The sequence below is a fragment of the Monodon monoceros genome, unplaced genomic scaffold (genome assembly GCF_005190385.1).
Source record: "Monodon monoceros isolate NGI ecotype Baffin Bay Population unplaced genomic scaffold, NGI_Narwhal_1 Super_Scaffold_21, whole genome shotgun sequence".
Taxonomy (NCBI): Eukaryota; Metazoa; Chordata; class Mammalia; order Artiodactyla; family Monodontidae; genus Monodon; species Monodon monoceros.
In genome coordinates this window covers 88,419,185-88,436,743 of record NW_021703778.1, presented here as the reverse complement: position 1 = coordinate 88,436,743, position 17,559 = coordinate 88,419,185, and the positions used below count along the sequence as shown (strand labels likewise).

Below are 17,559 nucleotides of genomic sequence, written 5' to 3'. Positions count from 1 at the left end.
TCCACCTTCTTCTCATACTGTAAATCAGTGTCTTTTTCATGATCTATTTAGTGCCACAATTTTAGCATTTTAGTGCTTTTTGTTGGTGATTTCACTGTTTAAAATGGTCCCCCAGCTTAGTGCTGAAGTGCTTTCTAGTGTTCCTAAGCACAGGAAGGCTGTGATGCACCTTACAGAGAAAACGTGTGTTTGATAAACTTTATTCAAGCATGAGTTATAGTGTTGTTGACAGAGGTCAATGCTAATGAATCAACAATATGTATTAAATAAGGTGTCCTTAAACAGAAACACCTTACATAAAACACCATACATAAAAAAAAGTTATGTATCCATCCATTGATATTTGACAGTGTGAGTGATAATTGAAGATCAAAGGGGGAAACCATGTTCCAAAATAAAAGCTTAATACAAACCATATGTGAAAAAATTCAATTGTATCACAATATCTAAATCCTAACTTCACTTCCAAAATGCTCCTGAGGAACCTTCATACTTACCTGGCATAGAGCCTGAATCTCTTCCTTGACTTGAGAATACTGGTAAAAGTTATAGCAGCGTTATTAGGTTAGGGCAAGGATAAAAAAGGAAGCTGGAGGAGTAATGGATTCATTGCCAGTGGGGCTTGATCCTCAGACCTTAAAATGTTTTTATTTAGTCAGAAAAAAGTTTGGTTTTGTTTTTGAGCAGATGTTATCACACGGCTCTGGGCTGCTGGAAAGATAATTTGGGGGAAAAAACAGAGGGAGGTAAAATCACTGTCTTCATGGAAGTTATTTATTACTTGGGGATCTTATGGGGAGCTAGTTAGGACTGGCAGGGATCTCTGTCTTGTTCATTCACTGACATATCCAAACACCTATAAGAGTGTCTGGAACATAGGAACATAGGAAAAATTCAAATTTGTTGAATAAATTCCATTCCAATAGAATTGAAACCAGATCATTTTCGTTAAGGAAGGAGTTAAAGAATGAGGCAGCATGCACGGGCCATTCATTTGAGAAGGTTAACTATAGAAAGCAGAAAGGGATTAGTCATCACATAGCTATAAAGCAGTGCTTTTTGAAACTTTAATGTGCATATGTAACACCTGATTCAACAGGCCCTGAGGAAAGGACCTGAGATTCTGCACTTCTAACAAGTCAGGTGAAGCCAATTCTGCTGGTCCTCAGACCACACTGAGCAAAGTCACTCAATGATATTGCTCGATGAGCATTTACTTTGTGGATAGCACATGTAAGATTAAATACTTCCTTATTCTGTTTTATTATATTTATTGTATTCTGATTGCTGGGTTCAATGGATGCTCCAATCCAGATCTTACTGGACCATTCCTTTCTTGAAATTCTAGGGACATTACTCTAGAATGATTATCCTCCTGTCTCTTCAGTTCTTCCCTCTCAGGCTTTTTTCTGGCTCCTCCTCCTCCTATCCCTTAAGTGTTCCTGCCTCCCAGGTTTCTCTCTCCAGTCCTCAATTCTTCTATTTGTACTTAATGGAAATTCTTTGTTATCTCTAATTCTATTTGATTCCTTTGGGGTTTCTAGGTATACAATTGTGTCTAAAAATAGTATTTGTAGCTCTTCTTTCCAAGTATTTATTTCTTATTATAAGATTTTAATACAATATTATATATTGACATTTATTTTTAAAATATTTTTGTTTTGTCCCACATTTTATGGGGAATGACTAAAATGCTTTTCCTTGAAACATAATGTTGGTTATTGGTTTCAAATAATCTTTTCTTACTTTATTTTAAAAATTGAGATCTAATTCACATAAAATTTACCATTTTAAAGAACACCATTCAGTGTTTCATGTATTCTTCATACATGTGTATGTTCATATATGTTAAGCACTCAATAAGTGATAGAATTTTTAATAATAAACATGTCTAAAGACTTGAGTCATCCAACAATGGAACATGATGCCCTCTAGATAATAAGTCACCAGTAACTAGAAACATTAAAACATTGGATAATCCCCTTTCAGTGATGTTCTATATAAAAGGTGTTCCTACTCTGACAGGAGATAGACTGACTCTAAAAAATCTGTGGGACATACTGATTTGCCCCGTCCCCTACAGAACAGAATCAGTGCCCTCAGAAAAGGCAAGGAAATGGAATAAAGGGATGCTCTTTTGGCACAGAAACAGGTGAAAATGATGTTTGATTGAAGTTAATGGTGCCCAGGAGAAGCAATGTTCTTAGAGTAGCAAGGGAAACAACAGTTCTCAATTAGTTACACTCACAGGTCCTGGGGTCTCCTTACCCCCAACTCCCAGGGTCCTGTACCCACCAGTGAGGGAGAAGGTGAAATTAGGACTCTAGCAGGAAGTAGATGCTATAGAAAAGGTGGGGCTATAGTGACAAAGCCAAAGAAAGAGTGAGATTCAGGAGCTGTGGAAAGGGTAGAAAGCCAAGGACCATGGGCCTCACTGGCATCTGAACTTTCACCTGATCTTATATCTTTCAGTATCCCCTATGTCTCAGAGACAGACCACTGTACAATTATCAGCAGGATTTATTAGACATTTATACTTTGAATTCTCCATTTCCAACACTTCCCTTCATTAATTTTTGCCAAAGATAGCGAAGCCATCCGCTGTCAGCTTTACTTGTCTTCAAAATTCATCAGTGCCTGCACTGTAAAGAAACAGACTGTGAAGCTGGAGAGGTAAGAATATTCAGAACATACAAATGTTTGGTGAAGACCCTGTTTTTCTGGGTTCTAGGTTTCCACTCAAAGTTTTACTAATCTTGGGGCTTCCCTGGTGGCGCAGTAGTTGAGAGTCCATCTGCCGATGCAGGGGACACAGGTTCGTGCCCCGGTCTGGGAAGATCCCACATGCCGCAGAGTGGCTGGGCCCGTGAGCCATGGCCGCTAAGCCTGCGCGTCCGGAGCCTGTGCTCCGCAACGGGAGAGGCAAAAAAAAAAAAAAAAAAGTTTTACTAATCTTTACCCTAAATTAAGCCATATGAGTCTGTCCTCTTTGCCACAGATGAATTAATCAGGATTAAGGAAGCCATCTTGCTACCTTCGCCGCCCTTTCACCCTGTTCTCCCCAGAACAAATGGGGAGGCAGGGCTGAGGACAGTTGGAAAGAGCAGGATAACAATGCAATATTCGAAGTAGGCAAAGCCTGTCTGACATCCTGCTCTAAATTCCATGTTCCAATGTTATAAATTCCTCTTATTGCTCTCCTGTGCCCACCACACACACATTCCTCTTCCCCCATTGATATTTTCACTTGGGGTTGACTTCAGCTAGGTATTAGGAGGATAACACTAATCCACATTAAATTGTTAAAAAAAAATTGCCCCTAACTTTTGTAATTTTAGAGGGAAAATTCATTGATCCAAATTAATCTCTAGGTGGTGAAATCTCAAATGAGAAATTTAGGGAAAATAATTTTGAACAGGTAGTTCTCAGCTTAAATCAAACTTTACTATTTTTTTTTAGAGAATTTTAAAAAATTTATTTATTTTATATTTGGCTGTGTTGAGTCTTCATTGCTGCACAAAGGCTTTCTCTAGTTGCGGCGAGCGGGGGCTATTCTTCGTTGTGGTGCGCGGGCTTCTCATTGTGGTGGTTTCTCTTGTTGCAGAGCACGGGATCTAGGTGCGCAGGCTTCAGTAGTTGTGGCACACGGTCTCAGTAGTTGTGGCTCGTGGGCTCTAGAGCACAGGCTCAGTAGTTGTGGCGCACGGGCTTAGTTCCTCTGCAGCATGTGGGATTTTCTTGGAACAGGGCTCGAATCCATGTCCCCCGCATTGGCAGGCAGATTCTTAACCTCTGCACCACCAGGAAGTCCCAACTTTACTATATTTTTTGAACATTTATTTATTTATTTGGCTGTGTCAGGTCTTAGTTGCGGCACACAGGATCTTCGTTGAGGCGCGCTGACTTCTCTAGCTGTGGCACGCGTGCTCAGTAGTTGCGGCGCATGGGCTTAGTTGCCCCATGGCATGTGGAATCTTAGCTCCCCAACCAGGGATCAAACCTGCGTCCCCTGCATTGGAAGGCGGTTTCTTAACCACTGGACCACCAGGGAAGTCCTAAACTTTACTATTTTGATCACATATTTTCTCTGCATAGGCTTGACTCTAGAAGGGACTGAAAGGAAGAGGAATCTGTAATTCATAAACCTCTTGAGGACAGTGGGCACTTGTGGGCTTTCTGCTGACTGTCTAATCCCCATAGCTATTGAACTTGATCCTGAGGCCCTTACTGTTGAGGTCTGAAAGGTGACCTTCAAAGAGAAGAAACATGTACAAAAGGGGGCAGGCTGGGGCTTCCCTGGTGGCAGTGGTTGAGAGTCTGCCTGCCGATGCAGGGGACACGGGTTCGTGCCCCGGTCCGGGAGGATCCCACATGCTGCGGAGCAGCTGGGCCCGTGAGCCGTGGCCGCTGAGCCTGCGCGTCCGGAGCCTGTGCTCCACAACAGGAGAGGCCACAACAGTGAGAGGCCCGCGTACCACAAAAAAAAAAAAAAAAAAAAAAAAAAAAAAAAGGGGGGCAGGCTGCCCAAAGAGAGTGAGAGTCCACCTTATCCTAATTTCCAGCAGCTGGAACTGGATACTCTTCTCTTGTGAAATAAGCTCTCAGACCTAACAGGATTTAGGTGTCCCCTACCAGAGAAGCAGGGTTGCCAGGTCCTCACTAGGTTAGAAGAAATCTGGACATATGCCCAGAATGTGACATACTAAACCGTGAATTTGCCTTTTTTAGGTGTGAGGTGGAAATTCAGAGGCTGAGGTGCCAAAATAGCAAACACCCTTCTTCTCCCCAGTTATATATGCTACTCCAATGGACTTAACTCCTGGTCTCCATGGCTGCCCTAAATCCATACCTGCAAACTCTTGCAACCGCTTACGCTCCTCTAGGTTATACTGCAGCTTTTCTAGCAACTCAAAATATCGGAAGAGTGAATCCCTAGGCCAAACAACACGTTCATCCTGATCCATATCCATTAGCCCAGGCAGATTCTGGTGCACATGAGTCTCCCAGTCCAACTGACCTGGAGGGAGAAATGCTTCTCAAAAACATATCTAGATTCGTGGAAGTTGGATAAAAGCTGATAAACTCTATGGGGGCAGGCGAGGAGAAAGCAGGGATGAAAGAAGATATAGGAAGGAGAGAGAGAAAAGTATGTATCACCAAGACACCACTTCTACAATAAACAAAGAGAGCCACAACCATACTTTTCCAAAGTGCAGCAGAAACACAGGGGAAATGAAGAAGCGTGAAGAAAGTAACCAAGGCCAGAAAATCGGACTGGTGGAGAAAGTCAGGAAATGTGCATAGTGGGAGAGCTCCTATTAAGAATGGGATGTCTCATGGAGAAGGGGAGTCTGAATTCAACTGGGAGAAACCCTCGGCTTACCAATAGGGTCATAATATCTGGAGCCAGAAGAAGAGGAACAGTAGGAAGATGAAGATGAGGAGGAAGAGGAAGATGCAGACTTCTTCACTTTTGACAAGGACTTCTTTGTTTTTGACTTAGATGCTCTTGAACTCTCTTTAGTGGCACTGTGTTTGGACTCTTCTTTAGAAGCCTCTGTTAAGTCCAAAGATTCCCATTGTTGATTGGCATCTCTGTAAGTGAAAGGCAAAATTTTATTGCTTCAAATACATTTACACAATATGGCTGGTTCTTTCGTTATTCTGATTCTGGCCCTGGCCTAAAGCTAGGAGTTAAGGCAATGAAGGCCAAACTGCTCCCAAAATCTAAGTTTAAGCACATCCAACCTAAATTATCCCGTGTCATGTACCCCTATTAGTGCCCCTCACCACATAACGTCTGTGCTCAATCTTACTCGGGCTTCCACGTTCCACACCCCACCTTATTTTGCAAAGTTTTAGCCCCCCACCCCTTGGCCCTATGCCTATTACACCACAACTATAGCCTCTGCCCCCTCGATTCCATCTCTTAATATTAGAGGGAACTTGGGCTCAGCTCTTTATATCTTCTCCATCTACAGTTGCTCCTTTGGTGATCTCATCTGCTGAGTTCAAATGCCTACCAGATGCAAATTTAAGCCTCTTGTCCAGACCTCACTCCTTAATCCAGACTTGTATATACAACTTTTACTCACTTAGCACCACTTGAATGTCTAAGGACATCTCAAATTCAATCAAAACTGAACTCTTTGCCCACCAAACCTCTTCCACCCACAGCCCTCCCCATCTCAGCTAATCAACCCTTCCAGTTGCTTGGGTCAGAACTTTCATCCTTAATTCTTCTCTCATACCCCACATCCAATCCATAAAGAAAGCCTGTTGAGGGCTTCCCTGGTGGCACAGTGGTTAAGAATCTGCCTGCCAACGCAAGGGACACGGGTTCAAGCCCTGGCCCGGGAAGATCCCACATGCCGTGGAGCAACTAAGCCCATGCGCCACAACTATGGAGCCTGAGCTCTAGAGCCTGCAAGCCACAACTACTGAGCCCATGTGCCACAACTACTGAAGCCTGTGCGTCTAGAGCCTGTGCTCTGCAACAAGAGAAGCCATGACAATAAGAAGCCCGCACACTGCAACGAAGAGTAGCTCCGGATCACCCCAACTAGAGAAAGCCCGCGCACAGCAATGGAGACCCAACACAGCCAAAAATAAAAAATAAAATAAAATAAATAATTAAAAAAAAAAGGAAAGCCTGTTGACTCTACCTTCAAAATATCTTTTCTCACTAGTACCACTCTGGTCTGAGCCATCAACGCCTCTTGCCTGTATGGCAGCATAGCCTCCTAACTCATCTCTCTGCTTATTTTATTCTTCCCTCAGTTTATCATCAACACAGCAAGCAGACTAATCCTTCTTAAGTGTAAGTCACTGCATGTCACTGTTCCGCTATGTTCCCCATTTCACCCAAAATCAAAGCCTAAGTCCTCACAGTGGTCCCCACAGCCCTACAGGATCAGGTCCCCATTACCTCTCTGACCTCATCTCCTATCATTCTCCCCCACTACTTACTCTGCTTCAGTCACAGTAGCTTCCTTGCTATTTCTCAAACACACCAGGCATGCTTCTGTTTTAGGACCTTTGTACTAGCTGTTCCCTCTGCCTATAATACTCTTCCCATAGATATCCACATAGTAATCCCCTGACCTCCTCCAAGTCTTTGCTCAAATGTTACCTTTTCAGAGGCCACCCTGACTACCTTGTTTAAAATTACAACCCAGGGCTTCCCTGGTGGCGCAGTGGTTGAGAATCTGCCTGCTAATGCAGGGGACAGGGGTTCGAGCCCTGGTCTGGGAAGATCCCACATGCTGCAGAGCAACTAGGCCCATGAGCCACAACTACTGAGCCTGCGCGTTTGGAGCCTGTGCTCCGCAACAAGAGAGGCCACGATAGTGAGTGGCCTCCGCTTGCCACAACTAGATAAAGCCCTCGCACAGAAATGAAGACCCAACACAGCCAAAAATAAATAAATAAATAAATAAAAGCCAAGCATTTGAAGCCCTTTAAAAAAAAAAAAAGTACAACCCATATGCAACCCCCCTCTTATACTCCAATCCCCCTTAACCTGTTCTACATTTTACTTCTTTATAATGCTTATCCTATTTTTAAATTTGTTTTTTATTGAAGTATAGTTGAGTCACAATGTTGTGTTAATTTCTGCTTATAGCAAAGTGACTCAGTTATACACACATATATACATTCTTTTTATATTCAAGGCTTATATTTTAATGTGCTAATTTTCTTATTAATATGATTATTGTTTACTGTCTCTTTCCTCCTACTAGTATATAAGCTCCATGAGAACAGGCATTATTATTTATTTTGTTCACTGATATACTCTGAGCAACTAATAAGCATTCAATAATTATTTGTTGATGGATTTCTTATTTCTCCTTCTGCTCTCTTGTCCACTGCTGAACACTCAGGGTCTTGAATAACATGTTTCACGGAAGGTACTTTTATTAGTTTCCTGTGGCTGCTGTAGGAAATTACCACAAACTTGGTAGCTTAAAACAACAGAAATTTATTCTCTCACAATTTTGGAAGACGGAAGTCTGAAATCAATGTGTCAACAGGGTCATACTCCCTTTGGAATCTCAAAGGGAGAAGGTTCCTTACTTCTTGCTTCTGGCAGTTGCCTTGCATCCACTGGCTTCCTTTGGCTTGTGGTTGCATCACTCCAATCTCTACCTCTATCTTGACATCTTCTCCTATGCTCTATGTCTATGTCTTCTCTCCTGTCTCTTAAATCCAGTGACCCTTGTCACTGGATTTATGGCCCACCTGGATAATCCAGAATGATCACATCTCAAGATCCTTAATTTAACTGCATCTGCAAAGACCCTTTTTCCAAATAAGGTCATGTTCACAGGTTCTGGGAATTAGAACGTGGACATATCTTTTTGGAGGCCACCATTCAACCCACTACAATAAACAGTTATTGAATGAATGAATTCTCTCTCAAAGCCAATCTTCACCTTTGGTTTCCTACCTTTCCTCCTTCATGTGTGTCCATCCCACTTCCCATATACACTCCTAACCTGGCATCCATTTTGCTAACGCTTGACCTCTGTGCCTCGGGGATTAGGTTTTGTCTCCTGTAAAGCAAAAAACACAAAAGAGTGAAGAGAGTTACACTGAAGCAGGAGTGTAGTAAGGAAAAAAGAATTCTGATCATCAAGCGAGGAGAATAAGTTGTAGTAAAGGAGTGAAAAAGAGTGGGGAAGCCCTGACAGTGGATAAAGAATCAGGCAACATTTTAGAGCTGGGGAATTCTAACTCTGAGGCAAATCTGTCACAAAGGGGAAAATGGCACTGTGGCCAAGGAGCGGAAACAGAGAATGAGATCAGGGCACCCTCAAGAACTAAAGCTGGGTTTGAAAATGGGGAAGCAGACCTCTGGATAATCTGACGCTTGAATATGTCGGCTTTGTGCTGAACTTCCAGGTGTGTCATCTCCTCGTTCAGCTCATTTCTGATATTCTGGAAGTTAGTAACTGCCCCAAAGGGCCATTAGGAGTTGGGAGATGGTGGTGACTAGACATGGGGAGAGGGCTTGGGTGGGGAGAAACCAAGTGAAATATCCATTCCAGGCCCCGCACCTTCCTGTTACATCAGATTCTCTCTCTCCGTAATTCACCAATCCTAGCTTTCGCTCTAATTTCTTCCCAAACACCCCTCTCACCAAGTTTCACCTCTTCTATGCTTACCCATCATGGCTACTATGATGTTTCGAAAGATAATGGAACCAAGTAACAACCAGAGGATGACATAGATGCTGCTGAAGGTACGGCTGACTTCAGGCACCTTCCAGGTATCCTGAAGCAGTGCATACCAATGATCCATAGTAAAGAGAATGAACACTGTCACTACGGAATTCAGCAGGTCCCTAAAGAAAAAGGAGGTGTGTGTATAGACAGAGAGAGCTAATTCTCTAAGAAACACTATCATTCCTACTCTCAAAGCAACATAAGAGCATTTCTTTGTAGTTTGCTCTGACTTTAGCCCCTTTTCTACCATACTCAATTTTTTACCTAATCTTTCTTCGGTTTGAGATTGTTTTATTAGGTTTTCCTTTATCATGAATAATCTATGAATAGCTCTCACCATTCCATCAGTGCCTGGGGCACAGTAGGTGTTTAATACATAGGTATTAACTGAATGTTTAAAAATTGAATCACCAATTACACATCATTTTTTTCTAAGTTCATTCTCCACTGTTCTATGGACTTCGCCTAACGGAAAGTCACATACAAATTCAGCAAACATCGTGCCTACTTAGTTTGCTGGCATGAACTGACAGTCAAGTAAATGGATGGATATGTGACATAAACATGTGATTCCAAATAATGAGTGATAATGAATATATCACAAAAGGTCTCAGGAAGATATCTAAATTTTCCTTCTTATCCCTCAATATACATATTACTGAAAACATCAGAGCCTGAACAGAATGAATTCTAGGACTTCCCCAAGTCAATACTCTTACAAAACTACCTGTTAGTCTAAGATAGAGACCTGAGAGGTGCTGACAAGATTGGATTCCAATTCACAAATAACACTGTCTCCTCTAAATCCAAATTGACTTTCTACTAGTAATCAGTGTCCTCTAGACAAAAAGCTTATCAGGATTTTACTTTTGAAAGAATTTAAGTATGTGCATGTGTAATCTCTACATTTAAGAGACTGGGGTAAAACCAGTGACCATGTTTGAGGTCATAGTAACACTTACTGATCACTTACAATGTGTGAAATGCTGTGCTAAATGCTTAAATGAATTACCTCATTTATCCCTACACTCTTATTAAGTAGTACTACTTTTTTTTTTTTTTTTTGTAGTATGCGGGCCTCTCACTGTTGTGGCCTCTCCCGTTGCGGAGCACAGGCTCCGGACACGCAGGCTCAGAGGCCATGGCTCACGGGCCCAGCCGCTCTGCGGCATGTGGGATCTTCCCGGACCAGGGCACGAACCCGTGTCCCCTGCATTCGCAGGCGGACTCCCAACCACTGGGCCACCAGGGAAGCCCAGTACTACTTTTAATACCATTTTTCAAAAGAGGTAACTGAGACAGAAACCAGGGCTTAACCCCTGGAGTATACTGCTATTTAAAGGTGAGGGTAAGTTTGAATTTGCAAAACCCAAAGCAAACCAGGAATACCTGACCTATCCTCAAAATTGGAGCTAATACCACTCACTATTCCTCTGCTTTCTCTTTACCTCTCCTTACTGTGCTCTATTCCCGTTTTTTACAATATATTATACTTTTTGTATTACTGTACTTTGGACTAGCTTCCCAGTCTCATGCCCAAACTCTCTCCCCCAACCCAGGCTTCCCCCAGTCCTGCCTACGAGAAGAACATGTGATACTCCAGGTCCTGGCGAGTTGAACGGGTGTAATTCTCGAAGAAGTAGACACCAGCCACGGCAAAAATGTAGAAGAAGATGAGCAGCAACATCAAGAGGAAGGTCATGCTCTAGAGGCCATGACCTTGAGTCAGAGCTGGGCCAGACTAGGCTGATCTCCACCTACAGCCTAGTCAGACCCACCCTGGAAATCCCCCACCAAACCCTCACTTCTAGCCTGAGCCCAGTCATCTCTAGAACACAGCAGCCTGTCCCTAGCCCTTTCTCATCGACAACATTTCACAGGGTCTTTCATTGCCTTCTTTCATCCACCCAGACTGTTTCATGTTAAACCCCCATGTTTATCCACCTTGCCCACTTGATACAGCTGCAGCAGTCAAATCACCTTGAGGGCCCTGACCAGGGCCAAAATAATGACTCGAACTTGACGGAATCGTGCAAAGAGTTTAAGAGACCTTAGCACCCGGCAGATCCTCAGCAACTGGAGCCATACGGAATGGCTTGTTACCCCTACCAGCACCACAACCTCAGGAATCAGGGACTGTAGGAAACACACAGATCATGAGTAAAATATACCCCAAAGCACCCACGCACAGTTGTCCCTTCTTTATCTCTTCATTGTCATAGTTCTTTGGTCATTATCCTTTGAAAAGCATTCTCTGGGGACTGTTTCCTATTCAGCCTTTCTATAAGAAATTACTTAAACCCTGCACTTCAACTTGCTCAGACATTAAAAGGGGATAAATACAGTGCTTAACTCATTGGGTTGTTGTGGAGCTCAAATTTTAAGAAATGCATGAAAAAAAGGATAGTTTCTGACATTTAGTAAGTGGTTAGTAACTGGTAGATGTTATTGCTGGGGTTAATGTTGTGATCAGATTCTTCCTTGCTCCTAATACCAACAACTCCTATCATGCCTGACTTTTAGAGAAGAAAAAAATCAAAATAAGGAGGTTAGGTACATTTCTATTTGTTTCTTCCTGTGCTCTAAGTATCTTAACTTTTCTTGTCTTTGATTCACATAGGCACATTTCTCAGCACAGTAAACTAATCTTCAGGATATCTATCCTTACCAATATGGTGACAACAAAGTCAAAGACATTCCAGGCATTCTTCCAGAAGAGGAAAAAGCTGGATAGCCACATAAGAAGGATCTCCAAGATGAAAACAAGCAAGATGAACCAAGCTGCCACCTCCAGAGTCAGCTTCAGTGGCCACAGTTGGGTATTTGAGGATTCGAGCAATTCTGTGAGAATAGAGCAAAGGATGAGTAAAGGGTAAAGAAGCAGGAAGCTGAATGATAGAGAATGATCAGCAACTGTTAAAAACCACAGTTGTGACCACTGCTATGCCATTTTTCTTTTGAGTTTCTCTTCTTAATGCCGTTGTTGCTTCAGCCTGTGAAATTCAGGGGAGGATAGAATCGAACATGAAAAATAGCTACAACTCATCTCCTGCTGGTACTGGTACGTGTTAACAGCTGCAGTTACTGCCTTCCCACTCTGGGGTCAGAGAGCCACCAAGGGATTGCTCTCTTAATGACCACCAACCCCGTCTGTTCTGTTACCCTGGTACCAAACTTCATGAAGAAGCAATAGGCCTTGAGAAAAGAACGCAAATGTAGGGCCATGATATGAAAAGTGTTTTATAACATATCTAGGAACAAGAAGCCAGATTCATGGGGCATATTAGGTTATAATAAGAAATTACTTGGTTTTTTGTTACTTTTAAAGCTTCCCCTTTCTACTCTGCCTAAAATTGATTTTATTCTGCAAAGCAAATTGAATCCTATACTTTCTCTCTAGAACCTATTTGCTGACTTCAATTCCTTAACTCATTTGCCTTCATCTTTCAACCCTCTTCACCTCTTCTATACATTTAATAGATGTATATCATGCTGTAAAAAAAGCACTGAGATCAAAATAGGTTTAAAAGCCAAATAAAATTTTCTCTTTGAAACAGAACAATCTGAGAGCCTCCAAATGCACTATGACTGATATGCCTGGCAGTTAATAGAGACAAGAGAATACTCAATCACCCTGAACAACACAAACGGCTGTGTAGATTTTGACACAGTTTTAAATTGTTATTGCTTTTAGCAATGTTTTGGCTAATTACATTAATGAAGTAAGGAACACTGATGTTGAAATACAACTTAATGAAGAGCAAAAGAATAATTCTGCAAGTTTATCTCAAGACAATTCTTCATCAGATTCTATAAATTGCATTCATCTGATAGAAAATTTTATATGGCACATCAAGATACCTCTAGAACCTCAAAAATCAGTTTTTAAATTATAATAATGTTGTACTCAGTTTTTTGTTGGAAATAAGAGCTATTCACACTCACAATGTGTTATTTTCAGAGAAGGGCTTGCAAATGAGCCAAATCTTTTTTCTTTTCTCACCTTCTCACCATTTAGAAACAAAATATGAAAATTATAAAAATAAGCCCATTGATGTTTAAAGTGCAAAGTAGAATTACCAATATCATTGTGGAAGAAGATTTTTTTTCTATTTTTTTATGCCCAAACACATAATTGAATTTCCACCTACACTTTAACATATAACATGTATTTAACATACAATACACAATGTTGTAAACCTAAAAATAATATACGTTATATCTAAACTTTTTAAAAGAAACAGAAAATTTAGAAATATAATACATAGGGAATTGGTTCGGGTCCAGGGTCCAGTGGTTCGGACTCGGTGCTTTCACTGCCATGGGCCCAGGTTCAATCCCTGGTCAGGCAATTAAGATCCTGTAAGCCACTTGACACAGACAAAAAAACCATAAATTAAATATATTTGATCCCCAAACCGAACTTAATATATAATGTCACTTAAAAATTCATTTGTAGACAAATCATATATTTTCTTTAAAAAACGCATGATCACTTATAAAATGGCAAAAGTAAAAATTTGCTTACATTTTATGATTATTAAAATTATATAATAATAAACACTAAAATATAATATTTAGCAACATGTTAGTCTAAATTATCATTTTTACTTCAACTTGCTTCTCCGTATCACAGAAAAAATGTGATAAAATAAAATGATTAAAATTACTATGGAGGTTTTCAAGGTTATATATGTTTTTTTGGGAAACAAAATCATAAGACGAAAAAGAATGGGGAGCTTTGATCTAGAGAACTGTTTGTTCCTTATCTATAACAGCATTCTTTATGATCTGGAAAATTGCTTTTTAAAAGTCTAAACAAAGTCTTAATGTTTACCACACGAATTAGTCTATTCAAAGAAATCTGTCACAAATTATTTCCCTTTGCAAAATCCCTCCTGCCTTTCTACCATGAGAATGTACTTAATAAGATACAATTTTCATGAGCTTGCCAGGTGATTCCCATTCAGGCAATCCACCTATCCTCTGGCACAGTGATCATGTTTCATATTCACCTGTTTTACCAAAAAGAATGGTTAGTGCTATTCTATTTTGATTTGTCTGTTAGATCCAGTGAATCCCATATATTTACTGTTATTTACTTCATTCCAAGGCTGAAATCTATGTCTCTAATCCCACAGGGCAAATACTTGCCAATTATCATTATCAACAAGAAACAGGAAATGTGGGTGACTTAATTTAAAACCCTCATCACTGTGCGGAGGAAATAAAACAGTTCAAAGCATATAGCATACCGCAGTTGGTCAATGACACCAAATACTGTTGTGTATTTAAATGCCTTTGACCTGATTCCATTAAAAGACTGTTTTTTTTTAATTTACTTTTTATTTTTATTATTTATTTTTTGGCTGTGTCGGGTCTTCGTTGCTGCGCGGGCTTTCTCTAGTTGCGGTGAGTGGGGGCTACTCTTTGTTGCGGTGCACGGGCTTCTCTTAGGGCTCTAGAGCGCAGGCTCAGTCGTTGTGGTGCACAGGCTTAGTTGCTCCGTGGCATGTGGGATCTTCCCGGACCAGGGTTTGAACCCATAGTCTCCTGCACTGGCAGGCGGATTTTTAACCACTGCGCCACCAGGGAAGTCCAAAAGACTATTTTTAAAGTGGGAAACTTCCCCAAAATAGTGAGGATGAAACATGGAAGTGAGTACTTCTACTGTCCTTTCTGAGCAGTTTGAGATGATAATCAAATTAGGTTATTGATTCTCCAAACATTCTTTTGCTTTTAATACATTTCATAAAATTTATGATTGGTTTTTGAGTCATCTACTCTTTAAGTCATTTTTGGCTCATCTAATATCTTAGTTGTAACTTTACATACATTGTGAGTTTTCTTATTTGTACTTAATCTTTCTAAACATATTTGTAAAAATATAAATGTTGGATCACTTGCTGATAGGTACCGATATCTCTATTAGAAAAGATTCATTCAAATTAGACTAACACAAGAAATGCAACTGGTCTTCCCGTCTCCAATTCCTTGTGAGACTACTACACCCCACCTCTAAGTGTCTACACTACCTTCTATCTACTACACTTGAGAGCCCTTCCAATGTTTCTAGGTCTTAGCAGTTGCACAAATCCTACTCCAAAAGACCTAATTGTCCCTATCACAATTCAAATAACATTCAAATGTGTAAAATGATCAACTTAAAAGGAAAAATGACTCCCACCCTTTCATTCAATGTGAGTTCTCACCTATTTCAACCATCAGTACAATTGTATTCAGAAAGATGAGGAAGATGATAAAGTTTCTGAAGAGCGGACCTGTTTTCTCTTAAGAAAACATAGAGTGGAGTTCTTTTTGGTTTAGGCAGGTGACATAATTAGGTCAAGAACAGAACCGGTGAGAATAAGAAAATGGAGTTGGGGAAGGGAAAAGTAAGTCAATAGGCAGATGATGAGGAAAGAGAGACCGTAAAGCCATGGGATAAAAATGAGTGGCATGGGGCTTCCCTGGTGGCGCGGTGGTTGGGAGTCCGCCTGCCGATGCAGAGGACACGGGCTCGTGCCCCGGTCCGGGAAGATCCCACATGCCGCGGAGCGGCTGGGCCCGTGAGCCATGGCCGCTGATCCTGCGCGTCCGGAGCCTGTGTTCCGCAACGGGAGAGGCCACAACAGTGAGAGGCCCGTGTACCGCAAAAACAAAACAAAACAAAACAAAACAAAACAAAACAAAACAAAACAACAAAAAAAAAATGAGTGGCATGAAAGGATACACTCAAGGACCCATCCAGCCCACAAGGAAAGCGGTGGACTCTCGCTGCAGCGCACTCGAAGGGTGCTCATCAGTCTCTGGGCATGTGTAATCCGTTCTACATGACGAGGCTTTATGGAGAAGCGCACAAGCTGGTGTTGATCTCCCAACATAAGTTTCTTCTGACAGGAAGGATCTACACCAAAAATAAAAAAAAAAAAGGGACAATGGATAAATATAAAAAGAAGTCTTTGTGAGTATCAGGAGCAGGTAGGATTGGGGGCAGGAACACTGGTTACATAATGGGCCCCCTAGTGCAGGGGCTTACCTTGCTGCTCCTTCACACAGCAACTAATACTATTTTGGAGTACGAGCTCCCCTATTGCTTATGACCAACACTGTCCATGCCCAGAATAAAGGCTGCAGGTTTAACCCTCAAAGTTTTAAGTGTCTTTGGTAGAAACTTCCAAGTCAGCCAGGGCTAATAGTTACCCTAGGCCTAAAAGTGAGCAGCACGGGTTCCATCTCCTGGATCCAGAGTTTTATTTATAAAGCCTTTGATTTATCAAGTTTGGTGTAACTTCCAAACTAGCAACCAAACCAATCTCCCCTGAAATTTCTACCCTTAAAATTGCCTCTCTGCTTCCTACTCTTTGGAGGGTGTGGATGGGAGTCTTAAATTCATCCTAGTGAAGAAACAGGCTGCTGACCAAGTATCTCTCGAATAGTGTGCCGTGGCACAGCTTGGCTCAAGCCGTGCAGATGCTCAAGGAGAGAGAAAGTATCAATGAGTCGGGAACGAATGGCATCAGCCCGGGGCAGTTGCACGTGTCCTACTGGGTGATAAGTAGCCATGCCTGTTAAGAAAATAAAAGAATCGAGTGTCATTTCATTTTTGGAGTTGCACCAAGCCTTAGAGGTTCTCTTCCCTTCCTCCCAACCTCTTTGCCCTTAAGAAGACAAACATTGTACCCAGACTCAAGGCTTTTTGAAACAAATGAGACAGGAGTCATTACAGAGAATCTGCGTAGTTGACTAAGTGGACAGACACCTTCACCTGTGTGACAGCATTTCTAGTTAAAAGCAGCAGCCACAAAGAGCAGGAATCCCGGGGTTGGACAAAGAGGAATTCAGGCACCACCTGGACCTGAGGGTATCAGGTAATGCGATGAGGTGGGTCAGTGGGAGGGCTTAGGACTGCCGCCAAAAGAAAGACCGAGTTAAGAGGAACTGGACAAAATGCAACAGCCTGACATTTTGAAAATGTGTCCCGTCCCAAGTGTGTCCACTCCAACGCGCTCCCTCGGGTGCCAGCTCCCTCTCTCAATTCCCACTTCTGGGCCTCACCTTTGCCCAGGCTCTCTTCCGCCCACTCAGCCCTGACTTCACTCCTCCGCCTCCGGCTCTGACGCCCCCTGAGCTCGGCTCTCCCCACGCGGGTTGAGCTCAGGGTCGGTTCCCAGCGCCGCAAGTCCTGCTCCGTCAGGCCGCCCGCTCCTGGGTTCCGGCTCGCCCCGGGCCTACCCCCAGCACCAGGCCCGGGCGCCAGCACCCTCCCGGCCTCACTCGCCCCGGCGCCCGTCGCCTCCGCCCAGGCCCGCTCTCCGGCCACTCGGCCGTT

At 42.2% G+C, this 17,559-nt stretch overlaps 2 protein-coding genes across 2 annotated transcripts in view; both read right to left on the bottom strand.

Annotated features, from left to right (window-relative positions):
- Nucleotides 1-5,572, bottom strand: part of STRC (stereocilin) — a 24,452-nt gene extending 18,880 nt beyond the window's left edge. Inside the window, exon 1 of the mRNA XM_029237600.1 lies at nt 5,384-5,572. Coding sequence (XP_029093433.1) covers nt 5,384-5,395 — 12 coding nt within the window. The 5' untranslated portion in view covers nt 5,396-5,572. The remainder of the gene's footprint in view (nt 1-5,383) is intronic.
- On the bottom strand, nt 2,503-17,548 carry CATSPER2 (cation channel sperm associated 2). The gene is made up of 13 exons (XM_029237623.1): nt 17,286-17,548; nt 16,649-16,795; nt 15,961-16,134; nt 15,440-15,508; nt 11,896-12,068; nt 11,208-11,363; nt 10,808-10,932; nt 9,168-9,346; nt 8,855-8,954; nt 8,499-8,555; nt 5,384-5,595; nt 4,850-5,017; nt 2,503-2,642 (listed from the first exon to the last, which is right to left on the bottom strand). The coding sequence occupies exons 2-13, from the start codon at nt 16,791-16,793 to the stop codon at nt 2,611-2,613; spliced, it is 1,590 nt and encodes a 529-aa protein (XP_029093456.1). The 5' UTR covers nt 16,794-16,795; nt 17,286-17,548; the 3' UTR covers nt 2,503-2,610.
- Between the last annotated feature and the right edge of the window lie 11 nt (nt 17,549-17,559).

What these genes read in the sequence shown, in the direction of transcription:
- CATSPER2 (XM_029237623.1), bottom strand. Translation starts at nt 16,793, where the DNA reads ATGGCTACTTATCACCCAGTAGGACACGTGCAACTGCCCCGGGCTGAT. An exon ending in TGTACTGATGGTTGAAATAG is followed by an intron (nt 12,069 to 15,439) that starts GTGAGAACTCAC and finishes CTATTCTCACAG; the next exon opens with AATTGCTCGAATCCTCAAAT. An exon ending in AAGCGTCAGATTATCCAGAG is followed by an intron (nt 8,556 to 8,854) that starts GTCTGCTTCCCC and finishes TTTGCTTTACAG; the next exon opens with GAGACAAAACCTAATCCCCG.